This window comes from Daldinia caldariorum (genome assembly GCF_022478825.1).
Source record: "Daldinia caldariorum strain CBS 122874 unplaced genomic scaffold F4812scaffold_11, whole genome shotgun sequence".
Classification (NCBI taxonomy): Eukaryota; Fungi; Ascomycota; class Sordariomycetes; order Xylariales; family Hypoxylaceae; genus Daldinia; species Daldinia caldariorum.
Genome location: NW_025953047.1, coordinates 309,018 through 323,439, shown reverse-complemented (window position 1 = coordinate 323,439; position 14,422 = coordinate 309,018). Strand labels below are relative to the sequence as shown.

Genomic DNA, 14,422 nt, shown 5'->3' with positions numbered 1-14,422 from the left:
ATGAAAATTTCGCTCTAAGTCAGTAATCGTTAGAAACTTTGAAACGATCTATACAAAGTGGGCACGGAGAAAGAGGCACGCAGAGCATTATTACTCTTTTTCACAGAAAATTTCACTATCTTAGCAGTTGAGTGGGTAGTTAATGGTTGACGCAGTTTGCTATTTTCCTAAGGTACCTCTTATTCTAATCTTTCCCTGCGTGACGTGTTCTGTGATAGCTTTGGAAATGTGAACCATATCAGAAGTGTTACGGCCAATTGGGCGAAGACTACTATTTGAAAGACCTGGATCCCGAGAGTATCGGCCAGTGCACCGAGAGCGAAAGGCAGTAATGCGCCTCCAACCTGGCCGATTAACACTACAAACGAGATGGCTCCCACGTGTAACTCTCGTGGTAGATGGCGAGTCATCATAACGACACCGGCTGGGAATAATGGACCAATACAGAACCCTAATAACGCTATCATAACGGCTGAGATAGCGGGGATGTGAACTGCAGCAAAGAGGAGTTCGAATATAAGAGCAGCTACTAGGTAGGCTATCGTCGCGACCCTTACGCCGACCCTATCGGTGACGACCCCAAGCAGGAGGCGCCCAGCCGCTTGGCCTATCCAGAAACCGGAAGACGAGAGGCTGGCCAAGTAATCGGATGCGTGGTTGACTCGCTGCATAAAAACTACAATCCAGCCGGAGATCCCGTTCTCGGTGCCGATGTAGGCTAGAAAATAAGCAGCGCAAATCCATGTGACATTATATTTGAAGAAAGCGGTCTTGGTGTTTGTGCCAGTCTCGCCTCGCGTCTGGGGCAGTAGAGCTTGTTGATGGTCATTCTGATACTTGCTTGAGTCCTCGAACCGAAAGGCGAAGAGCAATATCATAGCCTCGAGGACGGAGGCACCCAGCTAGAAGACTTTGTGAGTTGGGCGGTGTGCATGTGAAGAGAAGCAAGTATCTTACAAGAACGTAGTACCATGCGTACCACGGCATGCTTCCGACTGACAGCATGGTACCGGCGAGAAACGGTCCAAGAGCCGCGCCTGCGGAGTATGAGCCGTGCAGAAAGCCTTGGACGATATTCGCGTTCTCCATGCCCCCGGCCCAGGCGCAAAAGGAGCCGTCGAGGATCCCTGTGCCAAGCGACCCAATCGCCAATGCGACGAGCAACACCGGGAACGGCGGACGAAATGCCGCGGCAACGGTGAAGATCAGGTGGAATAAGGGCCCGATGGCAGCAATGCCCCGCTGGCCGAACCGTACGTGGATGACGTCGTTGAGGTACGCGGCGACCAAGTACCCGACGGGCCAGACGAGGAAGACAAAGGAAACGTGGAAGTCGGTCAGGCCGTAGTAGCTCTCGAATTGCGGGACCATGACTCCTAGCGTGGATACCATCATGCCTAGGACCACGAAGGAGAACATGGCCGCGGCAATCCGGAGGAGAAGGAGGCTCGAGCGACTCCCGGGAAGGGGAATTGCCCATTTGCTAGGACCTCGAAGCGACGAGGAAGAAGGATGGACGGAATCTTCATCGCTTACGGGATCTTCGGGGCCGAGGAGACTATCGCCCTCGCGAGCAGTGCTCTCTGAGGATGGCATCGCGATATCAGGGTTTGGAGGCTAGGAACGGCGCCCGAAGATAGGTCGTTGATACCATATATGTATTAGATCGGCATCAAAGCAACGCCCCAAGGATACTTACTTCTTCACCTAATGGAGTGCGAAAAAAAAATAAAAAATAAAAAAGAGGTTGGTTGGTATGCGCCCAGGGCGTTTTCTTTCCTTTTGGTATACCTAAGGGAATTGAAGATATTGGCTTTCACTCCGGCGAAAGTTGAGGTTGAATGGAGGGGACCCTAGTTCTACCGAGAGATCAAAGGCGCAGCTCCGTCTCGGGCAACGATGGTCCGTCGGAGTTACTGGAATGGGCGAACCGGGAGTCCGCTGTTTCGCTCTGTGATTTACATAATATAAAGGAGTATGAGATGGGAGCTATATTGTAACTATCCAATACTTTTGTAATGGCTTTGGTTATGAAGATTACAATAAGATTAGGTACATAAAATAAGTAGCTTGAGATAGTGAATTATCTCCCGATCTGATTCGATCTAATGCTACGTTGTTCGATGATGGATATTTCCGGAACTACCGGAAATACACGCTTTGAAGAGAGCCCGAAGTAACTTTAACTTCTGAGTCCTTACAGGTAGCATCCTTAACCTTTAAATCAAATCAGGGGGATATTAGACAGGGCCCGTGCGCAATTTGGATCACAATTGTCTCCGAAAATCTGACGCCAGGTATTTTCATCTTCTTCACCAACAAGTACAAAGCATTGGCGGCGATGCTCACTTTTGGTATTAGCCAGAACGCCCAAAGCTATGCCCATGATGTATACATCCCTGGCCTAAAATTACCTCGTCTACATTCGGCGCGCTTTGCATCGCGTCCGCGCTCCCCTTTCTCGGGATCCCCATTCCCCACGCAGTCTTCGGCCGTCTATCATGCCGGGCCGGGCCGGGTCGTGCTCCGTCTACCCACCGACTCGCGCCGCAGCGCTAACGGCAAACGGCTTGGTCGTTTACTTGTGGAACGGCTGTGGCATACGAAAGCGGGGCGCCGGCGCTGCCGCAACAGGAGAATGTTGTGCGCTATTGGGAGGTTGACGACCCCGTGCACAAAGAGCAGCAGAGGTATTTTCATATACCCATCTTAGGTATGTATTTTCTCTCTTAACTACCCCCCCCCCCCTTTTTTTTTTTTTTTTTTTAACAAGCTACCGTGTTGTCTTATTTATTTTTTCATAGGGGCCGTCTAATGAGGTATGGATTTACATCTGATTTTCTCTCTACGTACGATATTAGTAACGAGGACAATGCCTTTAAAGGTCTCACGATGACGATAATTTGTTGTTGTTTCGAACTTTGCGGCGCAGTTCTGAACATCACAACCAACAGTACGAACATTGGACGTTTGCCAAGTGGAGAGTTCTATATTTACATTCCTTGTTGTCGCCCATACGAGAAGTTCATCCGATGGCAGTTTAGAACCAAAGTTGAGATCATAGGTTCGTCCTTCTCTCGCTTAGGTCGGATTTTAAAAGGATTATAATCATAAAGTAGTATCCAAATCATTTCGACACCAATCCCAGGACGTCGAATGTTAGATGTAACAACCGACGCCGCGCCTCATTTCCTGGGTGAGAATTTTAGGACCAGAGGTTGTAGGGCAGTAGTGAATATGTCTTTTGCCCCTGTATCGAACGCCTCCCCTGTTTCGCCATCCGCAAAACTGATATCGAAATGCTGCACCAGTCTGGACACTGAGATCCGCAAAACCATCATAGCCAGATGTTTGCCAATGCACCCGTAGGGTCCTGCGATAGATCTGTTACTTAACTAAACTAACTAGGACTGCAAAGGGTTATCCGGGGGGCGGGGAGAGCATCGCTCACCTGAACTAAAAGGCATAAAGGGGGCTCCATTGGTACCCATCTCAGCGCTCCGCTCTCCGAACCGTTCCGGTATAAATTCCATATTCTGTCTCCAGTAGCGCGGATCAGTCTGGATTAGCTGTGTAGGCACGAAGACGGATACGTTTCCCGGAATGAACTGCTCGTCGATTTGAATGCCCTCCGGCGGCGTCTGTCGATAACCGCCGGTGAGCAGAGCGGGCTTTAGGCGCTGGGACTCATCAATGACGTTGTCGACGTACTTAATTGTTTTCACTTTCTCGTACGTCCAGTCCGCCGGGGTCGGGATGACGCTGTCAATCTCAGCTTGCAGCTTTTTTAAGACATGGGGATACTTGGCCAGGAAAAATAGAGTATTGGCCAAGACCGTTGCGCTCGTCTCACTCCCCGCGACTATCGTCAATCGGGCGTCGTCGCGGAGGGACAATTCGGTCGGCGAAGCAGACACATCTTTGTCGACGACAGCTTTGATGACCCACGACATGATGTCTTTAGGCTCTTTTTCGAATGCAAGGCTCTAATGACCCGTGAGCATTGTCCCTAGTAGGTAGGCTGTTTGTTTTTCCAAGCAACTCACCTCCCGTTTCTTGTTGATTTGGGATTGGCAATAGTCCAAAAGGGGATAGTATGTCTTCGAGGCGGCCGGTATTTTCGCGCACATATTGAGCAACCAGGGGACATGACTTAGGAGACCTATGAAATACATATGGTTCTGGATGACCTGGATTACTGGGCTCTTGATCCCGCTTGAGACGCAGTTGAAGTCTTCGCTAAACCCAACTTCACCCATGATGTCGAAATTAAGGTAGTTAGACCAGTCCGCCACATTTATTACTTCTCTTTCGGAGATTTGATGGACAAATTTGTTGGGCAGTGTTCGTATCCGTGGTTCGTACGTTTGTAATGCTGTGATTTCGGAATTAGGTATAAGAAAGGTTCTTACAAACGGGGAGGATATCAACTACATTTCACCGCGAACGCTTTATCCCACGGTTTATGCCTCCGCTTGTGCTCAATAGGGTCTCTGGTTATAATAGTTAGACATGATTTCTAAAATTAAGATATATGCCCGAAAGCGAATTCAACCAAACTAACCTACAAGCGTTGAGTGACGCATTATTAGGGTCGGGGTCCGCCAGCACATACCAGGTCGACTTGTGACAGTATGTATTTGTGCCGTATATGATTGGGATCGCGGACTTTCTAACGATACCTAGATGACGCGGTCCTGTTGGTCTTCGCTTAGCTGCTTCGTGGCCGAGGATCAAATAAGAACACGATTGTTTCTAGATTAAGTACACACCCACGCGAATGAAGTCCCCATACTTCTCGTGTAATCTGGCCACGTCTTTGTGGAACTTGACTTCTTTTGCGACCATGAATACGGAGAAGAACCGGGAGACCTTGAGATTAAGAGGACCGGGAAACTTTCTCAGCCGATGGAAGAACAATCTGTAAATGACCATGCTCGAAAAGAGGCCAGCGTTAAAAGCAGTTGCTAAAAGGCTTAATTCAGTCAGGGCGCCTGGAATGGAAGATCCTAAGTAGACGAAGGTCGAAAAGATGCCGAACGCAATGAGCGCCATGGTCGGGATCAGAGTGTACATGAAGTCTTCCACGTCCCCCATCTGGGCGACAGTAAGGTGAAAAAGCACACCTAAAGGCGCGCCAAGAGCGGCGAGTAGAGAAAGCCGGTTTTCATGCCACATGTTAAGGCCATATGAAAAGATAGCGTGTAAGTGATCCATCATGGGATAAGTTAGGTATTGGCAACTAAGGTAAACAAAAGTAGGCCGATACCATGGGCGTATAAAATAGGGAATACCTATTAGACATAAGTCATCGACTAGGTACCTAGTTATAACAGGTATACTATATTTATAGGCGTAGAAATCTTATGGAGGTGATGGACTAGATATAATAGAGCAAAATTGAGGTAGTAAGGTAGACAAGGTATAATTTTCTTGCTAATTACTGCCAGGACCGGGAATAACCACGGTACCTTAGGTACATGTAGGTGCAAAGTACTGATGCTACGCCTCCCCTATAGTCTTTGGGGTTACACAAGTACAGCTCAGAGAACAATGTAACAATGTCATTGGTTCTTTTCACATTTTATCTCTTAACAACAGTTTTTATAGTGGTGGTGATGTGTTCACTCGACTTCCTGTTCGCTACTGCACACAATCCCCTCTCATAGTCGATCAATAATTACCAGACTTGTCGACATTGTCGGCAGTTTGTTAGTTACCAATTGGCCACCTACCAGGTCCCACGACTGGTCTCCAAATGGCACATCTGCGATGCGCTTTCCAGATCCTGGTAACTTTACTGAGAACGGCCCGCTGATGTCGCCATATGCCCCGTTTACTATGCTTATCATGATTTGAGTCTCCCGAACCCAATAGGCTATGTCAACTAGCTCTTCGTTATCAATTCTGATACTGCCGTCGGGTTGACCACCAAGTAAGAAGTCTCTCACAGGAGGGTTGGTTACTACCCTTGCCATCTGTGAGTGCGCCTCGAATAGCGTCTGGCTGGTCGGCCAAGTCCACGCAAAAATACCGGTGGCGCCATGATTAAAGGCTAGCACGTTCATGACGAACGCTTCAGCTGGTGTCGGATCGCGAAACCAGTAGTCCTCCCCGTGGAAAGCCTGTGGATTGTGAAACTTCGGAAGCGGCCAACGGCCCAACCAGCGCTCGTACTGGATCAAGCCGTCGAGACGGCGGGGCACGTCCTGAGGGTTGCCGGCACAATTATCACATCCACAGTCCCCCAACGTGGTGTTGCATTCCGTACCCCACTTGGAAAATGTGCTATTAATCCCAATGGGATATGGGTCTTGCATAAGTATGTCGCCGCCGGCTGAATAATTTCCGAAATAGTAGTCTTGGCAGTTGAGAGTCACTGCTACTGGATGATACGGATCTAGATCGTGGATCAGTTCCTGTGCTGCGGGCGTTACATCAAAAGGAACCTGCCAACCATCGGGCCTGGTAATTGTGAGCATTAGCTGACGAGGTTATTAAGTGATAGGACGACGATGAATGCGTTTATCTTTGAAGAAGAAGAAGAAAAAGAAAAGAGAATAAACACAGGGGGGGCCTACTCGTCGGCAGTCCAATAGGCAAACAGTGAACTATGATGTTTAATAGTATTCACTCGTTGGGTAACCTCGGTTAAGTTTTTGTATGAACCCCGTAGATCGAACATGAAGCGCATGGTGGATGCGTCCATGCTATCGTACACCGGATTGGTATCTGCAAATCCGGCCAAAGAAATGATAGCGTTGAGACCATTTCCGCCACTTGAGTAACCATGAACAAATTCGTCACTCTCAGCCGTACTATTGGATCCATTATACAAGCCGTAAAATCCGTATGGCAGAAGGGGGACGAAGGCGTCGCCCGTCTGCGCGTTTCGAAACAATAGCCCGCCGTTCAGGTTGTCGATTTTGGTCACGCTCCCTCCAGGAGCTGTTTCTGGAAGATACCGAAACGAGCTATTAGCTGTGTAATTGCGACTACTGAGCCCCGACGTGCCAACTAAGACGACCTCATACGGTGCCAATCGCGGTTCGAAAGTAGACAGATCAAAATCAAACCCCGAACTGGTTGTATTAATCGGCACGCTGCCTTTAACTAGAGGCACATGGATATCACCGTCATCGGATGCCAGATTAATCGAGAAGTGAAGATCCGTGAACGGTTCCGCGGCCGACTCTTCGCCACTCGTCGCATTCTCCCACGCCTCACCAAACCAAGGTGACAACTCAGCCTTGACGACAAAAGATCCCTTTCCCTCGCCGGCTAGGTAGATGCTATGTCGAGGCTTGAACTGCACGTATAAGTTCGGCGATCCATCCGGATTGATTGGAGCTGGCTCTGTCGTGTGACCGCCTGGTTCGAAAGACGGATATCCCGCCTCGTACACTTTTCCACACCATCGCGGCCATCCTGGGTGTTCGCCGGTTTCGTCTTCAGACTGGGCGTGGGCTATACCTGCAGCAAGGATTAACCCGCTGAGAAATATAGGTAGTCTCATGGTCGCTATTGATGTCAGGAAGTCTATGTGCAAAACAGCGGTCCCAGGTCAGGATTGAAAAGTGGTCGAGTCGGCCTATTGGGATTCGCACCTGCACCCTCGCTGGAGCTGCATTAGTTTAAGCTGTGCTCACACAGATGCGCGAAGTGCGAAACCGTATCGCAGATCTATAAAGAAGGCAAGCGGCAGATATAGGTAGGTTAAAGAATGTGATTGCAACGTTCCCCCATATCGAACTTCCTGTTTAAGGGAGGAAATTCCTGCCCCGCATATCAGTTGTCAACAAAAGACGTACATGATGAGTAGATCTTCATCTAAACCGGTAACCTTTTTATTTGGTCGATACCAAGAAAGATAGAAATGCCTAATAGGTCAAAGTCTATAACTTTGGATATTATGTTAAAAGAGGCTACGACGAGTATTGTGATATATTATATCATCCTTAATGTGCAGAAAGATATAGCTTAGGGAAATGTAGGAATTGGAACTCTAGTGAGTTAAAGATAGGAGTGAGAGCGAAAGGCCAAGAAGTCAACTTCCGCTTTTAAGTCAAGCTTACCTTGATCCATCTCAGTCTTTGCAGCTGCTTGGTAAGCGACTTGCTGGTCGAGTGGCTCAATTTTATAATAATGATTTCATCGATGATTTTATTTTAATCACTTATCCTTGATGGAGATATGAAAGTGCATGTAAGTGGAATATGAAAAAAGAAAAAAGGATTTGAAGTACCTACAAGGTACCTCATAGTACACTAAAACACGACTTATAAATTCAAGGATGCTTCTGTACTACATTAGACACGTTTTTGGTAGGCGGTCAACCTAGACCTCTTATCTTGCTTATCAGCGAGCTACTCAGTGGGGCCTTACATTGCAATTGAAGTTTTCCAAGAAAAAAAAAAAGTCGAGAAGCTGGGGTGCATCAATTGGACATCAGCATTCAAGTACGTCCCCCAACATACCGTATCGCATATCTTCCACAATGGCCGGTCCAAATTCCAAAAAGAGAAACCACCAAGACTCCGGAGCTAAATCAAAGTCTCAGAGACCAAATAAGAAGCAAAGAAAGGTTCCCGAATATCATAGCGACTCGGACGAAGAGGGCACAAATACCGAATTTAAGCCCGTAAACCTCCTCGACTCCGACGATGAAGATCTCGACAATGTCGCCGTAGATGACATCTCATCCGGTTCTGGTTCAGACTCCAATTCGGACTCAGACTCGGATAGCGACTCAGCGCGCAAGCCTAAAAAACATCCTGCGAAACGACAGGATAAACCAGCAAAGAAGCACGTTAAAGATGCCGCTCGTGATAGGAGTCCAGAAGACGAATTAGAAGACGAAGAGGGCAAAGACGAGGACGATGGGGAGAGCGATGATGATGATAATGATGGGGACCAGGAAGGAGATGACTCGGACGGAGAGGATGACCCCACATCAGCCGGCCAATCCAAAAAATCAAAATCAAAACGCAACGACCCCGACGCCTTCGCGACGTCCATGTCCAAGATTCTATCCACAAAGCTTTCGAGCACGCGGCGCGCCGACCCGGTCTTGTCGCGCAGCGTAGAAGCCCACAAGGCCGCCAAGGAAGCCGTCGACAACGCGCTCGAGGCCAAGGCGCGGCGGCACTTGCGGGAACAGAAGCGGCTGGCGCAGGAGAAGGGCCGCGTGAAGGACGTATTGGTCGGCGCTATCGACGAGGACGGCCGCCCCGAGACGTCCACCCAGGAGATCCAGCAGACGGAAAAGCGCCTGAAGAAGGTGGCGCACCGCGGCGTCGTCATGTTATTCCGCGCCGTCAGGGAGGCGCAAGAGAGGGCCGCCGAGGCCGAGAGGGAAACGCGCAAAGATGGTATCGTGGGTGTTCAGAGGCGCCAGGAGAAGGTTAACGAGATGAGTCGGCAGGGCTTCTTGGATCTTATCGCCGGGGGTGGTGGGAAACTAAAGAAGGGGGCGCTGGAAGAAGCTTAAGTTTTTTTTATTACTTTATACGCGCGCGTACTTATGTGGATTTGTTGTAGTCGTCGCACCTTTATGGAATGATACCAAAAAATTTACTTGATGAACATGACCTTAATAAGAGTTGGGCTTCGTCCCTATCTCCGAGCCAAGCTATATTAGGAGGTAGATAGCTATCTTGCCGCGAGTATAGTACATCCGTATCATATCGAATGGCTGACTGCCTGTCTTATCCAGGTCGCCAATTGCTGCTATGCCACCAGCACGCCGGTATGCTATGCCTCAGCTGTCATCGTATTGGTACACTCTAGTGCTTGCTTTCTGGTATATCCGTCGCCTTTTTTTTGATTTTGAGCGGATCGTATAATTTTTATCACCTCGAGCTGAAATCGCTCGCTTGCAGATTCCTCGTCATGGAGGGTAGCTTTACTCTCAGTCCATCCAGCTCCTTGGTCATAACCACCTGGCAACCCAGCCGGCTCGTCTCGGTCAAACCGAATGCCAGATCTAGCATGTCGTTCTCGTCGTCTTCGGGCTCGGGCATCTTCTCGTAGTATTCGTCATCCAGGACTATGACGTGGCACGTCGAACACGCACACGAGCCACCGCATGCGCCCTCCATCTCCAGGTCGTGCGCTTGCGCAATGTCCAGCAGGTTATCTCCCGCGGAGACCGCGAGCCTGTGCTCCTTCCCTTCCTTGTCGACAAAGGTCACGTAGAGCCTGGCGAGAGGTTAGTGTATGAATAATATCTTCCGTTCTCATAGCAAAGTCTTACTCCTCGCCTGGCTTCGGCGGATGTATGTGCCCGTGCTGGCGTAAAGGGGATGTGCTAAATTGTCGGAGAATGGAAGTGGTCGCTCGGGTATGGCATATTGAAGGCATCCGAGATCTCATCTTGCTATATGTGGAGAAGGCAGGTCGGGACAGAGACTGGGAAGAGGAGAATTGAAGCTTCTGTATACCCCTAGCGAGGGTTCTAGGAGTCGCCATTGTGTCAAGATGAGGTTTTAAGAGGTGCGACTCGGATTCGGGGATTTCGGTGGTAAAGCGGGACGGAGAGAGAAAGGGATTTCAGCTCTAAAACATCAGAAATAGTAGTAGTTGATAGATGATAGAAATCGTCGACGGGATAAAGACTCAGTTAAATAATCGAATTTATGAAAATGAGGCTCTTATTGCAACTTTAGTCTATTCCGAAGAGTTACCAACAAGCATGGGAATCGGAGGTTGCTTGCGTCTAACAAGAAAAAAAAATACCGAACTGGGATAAGTTGACGATGTTCAGCGATGCGATGCGACGAAATTCCGACGAATGAGAAAGAGGCGAATTCAATTAGCTCCGATAAAAGCCTTGGGCGGCCCGAGTACAAGGAATAAAAAAGGTTAGCGGCCGATGACCGACTTCCAAAAGTTGGAGCTCTGACCTTTTACCACTTTAACTCCGAGGTGCCAATCGTGGATTAAGGTTTATCTTATCGATAAGCGCGGATCAGAGAAAAGTGAGAAAAAAATGCATGGGATTTTTGGCACACAAATTTACTATGTATTGGCTGGCTTATCGTACCACTCCGGCACGCATAGATAATCCCACCTCACGAGCTTGGCTTAAAGTGAAGCTCACATTGGATTGGTTCCCCTAGCTTACCTAATATAGCTTAGACAACTCAGTCCCCTCCAACCCCACGATTATCTTTGTATCTTTCACTCGTACAAAGATACGATCACTTGACTGTATAAGAGTATAAATTCGAAAAAAAAAAAACATAAAAACATAAGAAAAAAAGAAAAAGGAAAGGCTATTAGTTATTCCACTCGAAATGACCACGACGAAAGAAGGAGTAAACCCACTCCGTCCTTATTATATTCCACCTTCCATAGGAGAGCAAACTGGAAAGCTCCCATCACAACCGAATCCTTTCTCCCAAGCAAATACGACGACAGCTTCGGCGTCAAGCAAATACGCATCCAGAGCCCGCGATATCTTCCCCGATATAGACTACAAGGATCACCTTGAAGACATATCGCCGTCTACCATACAATCGGTTAAGAGCTTAGTAGACGAGTTATTATGGAAGTACACGTCGGTAATGATGGCTCAACCCTTCGAGGTAGCCAAGACAATTCTTCAAGTGAGGAGTCAAGATGACCTGGGAGGATTAAATACCAAACCGTCCTCGAAACCCGCGCCGAGGCCTGTCAGCCCAGATCTTTCTAGTCTGAGTCTTCCTAGCCCGAATATCATCGCTCCCAAGCGTTCGGTATGGGACGAGGTATAACAACAAATTTACTACAGCTATCGTCTAGCTCTTGAGGTTAGCGGTGCTAACATAACTACAGGGCGGCGAGTCCGACTCCGACCCGGAAGGTTCCTCATATTTCACTACTAACAACCCATATACGCCTACGTCCTCCTCCAAGTCAACCAAAAGGAGAGATTCATCCCCGGCGGAACCCGCCAAATCGCCTGTTAGACCCGTAGTCCTTCCACATCAGCTTGCCCTGAAGCGACCCGACTCGATATTTGACGTGCTATCGCAATTATGGTCCAAGGAGTCGATCTGGGGGGTCTGGAAAGGAACAAATGCCACATTCCTCTATACTGTACTGCAGTCACTGTTGGAGAACTGGTCGCGCAGCCTGCTGAGCGCGCTGTTGAACGTTCCGGACCTGGGACTTAAGGACGACGTTGACAGGCTAGTCGACGTTGCTTCGCCATACCCTTGGGTTTCGTTATGCGTTGCCGCTGCCGCCGCTGTTGCAACAGGCCTCATACTATCCCCTCTTGATCTCGTCCGGACGAGATTGATCGTCACATCTACCGGGCGCGCCCCGCGGCGGACCCTAGCAACCCTACGCTCCTTACCTTCGTGGCTATGCCCATCGTCTCTGATAGCACCCACTGTTCTCAATTCTCTCGTCCATCCGCTCCTCACACTATCTACACCCCTCGTACTACGGACCCAATTCCTAATTGATCGGGAGCAGTCCCCTATGACTTTCTCCGTGGCCAAGTTTTGCACCTCGGCCGCGTCTCTATTTATCAAACTACCGTTGGAGACGGTACTTCGCCGCGGTCAGGTGGCGGTGCTGTCGGAGCCCACGTATCTAGAAGCTCTCGACCAAACAGACAAGTTGGAAACGATTGTAACCCCGGGGCCGTATAGAGGGGTATTCGGTACGATGTACTCGATTGCTACCGAAGAGGGCTCAAGAGCAGTGTACGCGGTACCAACTAAGGCTTCGTCCCGCGGCAGAAAAGCGAAGCAGCAACCGCCCAAGACTGCTGCCGAGGTGGTATACAAGAAGGGCCAGGGTCTAGACGGCCTCTGGAGAGGCTGGAAAGTCAGCTGGTGGGGCCTCGTAGGGCTCTGGACGGCCGGAGTGGCCGGAGGTGGCGGAGAAGGAGAGTTCTAAGCAACTCTAGTATGAAACTCCTTGAAATTCCAATCATATGACGATCCGTCAGCAACGGATGAAAAATAACTGGGAGTCGAGCGGAGCTGAGTTATTCGATGCTGGATTTCCCATATCTCTTTTTTCCAACTCTGCATTGATTTTTTTTATGTTCGAGGAGAGAAACAAAAACAAAGTAGTAGAGCAAAAGCGCCTCACGAGATATGGCATGATTCCCCTTTATACCTCTAACGTAACGCAACATAACGCAACGTATGGACTTGATTCTTTATTGGTTGCGCATGGTCTTGTACATAGGCGTTCTTTCGATTGTAGAAAGTTAATATTATCTACTCTCAACTTTGATACCAGGAATCTTCTTTTTTCCTTTATTCTAGTATATTATGGAGTGCAATGGAAACTAATTGCTAGAATATTCCTAGGTTAGGAGGTATCTTATACCATATATTGGTCTTTCGAAATAAAGGCTCAATATGATTTCAGTTGCTAGTCAGGTATAAGTATATACCTACCTCCTAGGCAGCTTATTTAGACTTGATTTGCCATATCCTTTGTCGTTTACGCTAGTTTTAAAAGGTGCCTAAAATATGATTCAGCATATTGTTGGCCTGGGGAACAGTGCACGGAGCTGTTTAGCCCGATCCCTATAGGCAGCAGCCCTGAGGTCTATATAGAAATAGGCTCTGGTTACTTTCCAGGTGATCATCAATAACAATTACACCACAAGATTCACAGCATTCTCAGTCATCAGTAAACAATCCGGCATCCTGAACTTCTGTGTATATCGAGAAGTACAGATAGCTATTTGTGCAGGCAGAACGCCGATAAAAACGCAAATCTACTCGTGTCCGATTCGCCTTATCGACATACATCATCATGTCTGATAATCATCAACAAGGAGCATTTCCCAATAACCTCCATCAAGGAGCGCCCTTAATCATAAACGTCAGTCAAGGCAGCGCTGGCTTAGACAAGATAGCAGACGACATCGCCAAAGCTATGAAAGATCAAGAGAGACGAATAAAAGATCTGGAAGCAAAATTTGACGCACGAATTCTCGAGACCCAAGAGAAACTAGATAAAATCATGGAACTGATAGCCACCCTGTCGTCTAAAGAAAAATCATACTACGGCTATCTCCAACCACAGGCGCAAGTATCATCTTATCCAAATCCCCAAGCAACATCATACACTCCAGGAGCAGAAGTCATGCTAAACGAGAGCATCCATTGTTTGTAAGAGGCAGGATGGGGACAAACTATCTTTGACTGAACAAGAATGTATGAATCTAGCTTGGTCAGAAACAATGCCTTGAGACGAAACAGAAATCCAACGAGACACACCCCCCAGAGAAGAGAAAAGAAAACAAAAGAAAGAAATATTGCCAAAAGCAGCACGGAAGTCAACTTTTCTCCAGCACAGTTTTACGGGAAATTGGGTACACTGCCGGGATATGTACGAGCTAGGACTGCTGGCATCTGCAAGCACCGTGTATAGAGAGCCGTATAGTAACTCGCGTCAACAAGGC

At 48.4% G+C, this 14,422-nt stretch overlaps 6 protein-coding genes across 6 annotated transcripts; 2 read left to right on the top strand and 4 right to left on the bottom strand.

Annotated features, from left to right (window-relative positions):
* Positions 1-132: 132 nt before the first annotated feature.
* F4812DRAFT_432488 (MFS general substrate transporter) lies at positions 133-1,685 on the bottom strand. Its single transcript, XM_047934536.1, has 2 exons — positions 958-1,685; positions 133-902 (listed from the first exon to the last, which is right to left on the bottom strand). The coding sequence occupies exons 1-2, from the start codon at positions 1,594-1,596 to the stop codon at positions 180-182; spliced, it is 1,362 nt and encodes a 453-aa protein (XP_047789022.1). The 5' UTR covers positions 1,597-1,685; the 3' UTR covers positions 133-179.
* A 1,113-nt stretch (positions 1,686-2,798) lies between these two features.
* F4812DRAFT_465444 (cytochrome P450) lies at positions 2,799-5,217 on the bottom strand (the record flags this gene model as incomplete). The annotated part of the gene is made up of 6 exons (XM_047938437.1): positions 2,799-3,373; positions 3,452-3,986; positions 4,047-4,375; positions 4,435-4,493; positions 4,565-4,697; positions 4,773-5,217. The coding sequence occupies 6 exons, from the start codon at positions 5,215-5,217 to the stop codon at positions 3,186-3,188; spliced, it is 1,689 nt and encodes a 562-aa protein (XP_047789021.1). The 3' UTR covers positions 2,799-3,185.
* Positions 5,218-5,663: 446 nt separating this feature from the next.
* On the bottom strand, positions 5,664-7,516 carry F4812DRAFT_451660 (uncharacterized protein; the record flags this gene model as incomplete). The annotated part of the gene is made up of 2 exons (XM_047936245.1): positions 5,664-6,465; positions 6,582-7,516. The coding sequence occupies 2 exons, from the start codon at positions 7,514-7,516 to the stop codon at positions 5,664-5,666; spliced, it is 1,737 nt and encodes a 578-aa protein (XP_047789020.1).
* Positions 7,517-8,007: 491 nt separating this feature from the next.
* Positions 8,008-9,671, top strand: F4812DRAFT_62391 (Rrp15p-domain-containing protein). The gene has a single exon (XM_047939251.1). The coding sequence runs from the start codon at positions 8,498-8,500 to the stop codon at positions 9,488-9,490; it is 993 nt and encodes a 330-aa protein (XP_047789019.1). The 5' UTR covers positions 8,008-8,497; the 3' UTR covers positions 9,491-9,671.
* Positions 9,592-10,836, bottom strand: F4812DRAFT_432473 (ferredoxin). Its single transcript, XM_047934535.1, has 2 exons — positions 10,256-10,836; positions 9,592-10,200 (listed from the first exon to the last, which is right to left on the bottom strand). Exons 1-2 carry the CDS (start codon positions 10,468-10,470, stop codon positions 9,852-9,854), a joined length of 564 nt encoding a protein of 187 aa, XP_047789018.1. The 5' UTR covers positions 10,471-10,836; the 3' UTR covers positions 9,592-9,851.
* A 288-nt stretch (positions 10,837-11,124) lies between these two features.
* Positions 11,125-13,520, top strand: F4812DRAFT_432471 (mitochondrial carrier). Its single transcript, XM_047934534.1, has 2 exons — positions 11,125-11,750; positions 11,818-13,520. The coding sequence occupies exons 1-2, from the start codon at positions 11,298-11,300 to the stop codon at positions 12,892-12,894; spliced, it is 1,530 nt and encodes a 509-aa protein (XP_047789017.1). The 5' UTR covers positions 11,125-11,297; the 3' UTR covers positions 12,895-13,520.
* Positions 13,521-14,422: the final 902 nt, after the last annotated feature.

Coding starts and splice junctions, on each gene's coding strand:
- F4812DRAFT_432488 (XM_047934536.1), bottom strand. CDS start 1,596: ATGCCATCCTCAGAGAGCACTGCTCGCGAGGGCGATAGTCTCCTCGGC. Junction 903..957: donor ACGCATGGTACTACGTTCTT/GTAAGATACTTG, acceptor AAAGTCTTCTAG/CTGGGTGCCTCCGTCCTCGA.
- F4812DRAFT_62391 (XM_047939251.1), top strand. CDS start 8,498: ATGGCCGGTCCAAATTCCAAAAAGAGAAACCACCAAGACTCCGGAGCT.
- F4812DRAFT_432473 (XM_047934535.1), bottom strand. CDS start 10,470: ATGGCGACTCCTAGAACCCTCGCTAGGGGTATACAGAAGCTTCAATTC. Junction 10,201..10,255: donor CCGCCGAAGCCAGGCGAGGA/GTAAGACTTTGC, acceptor ACCTCTCGCCAG/GCTCTACGTGACCTTTGTCG.
- F4812DRAFT_432471 (XM_047934534.1), top strand. CDS start 11,298: ATGACCACGACGAAAGAAGGAGTAAACCCACTCCGTCCTTATTATATT. Junction 11,751..11,817: donor AGCGTTCGGTATGGGACGAG/GTATAACAACAA, acceptor ACATAACTACAG/GGCGGCGAGTCCGACTCCGA.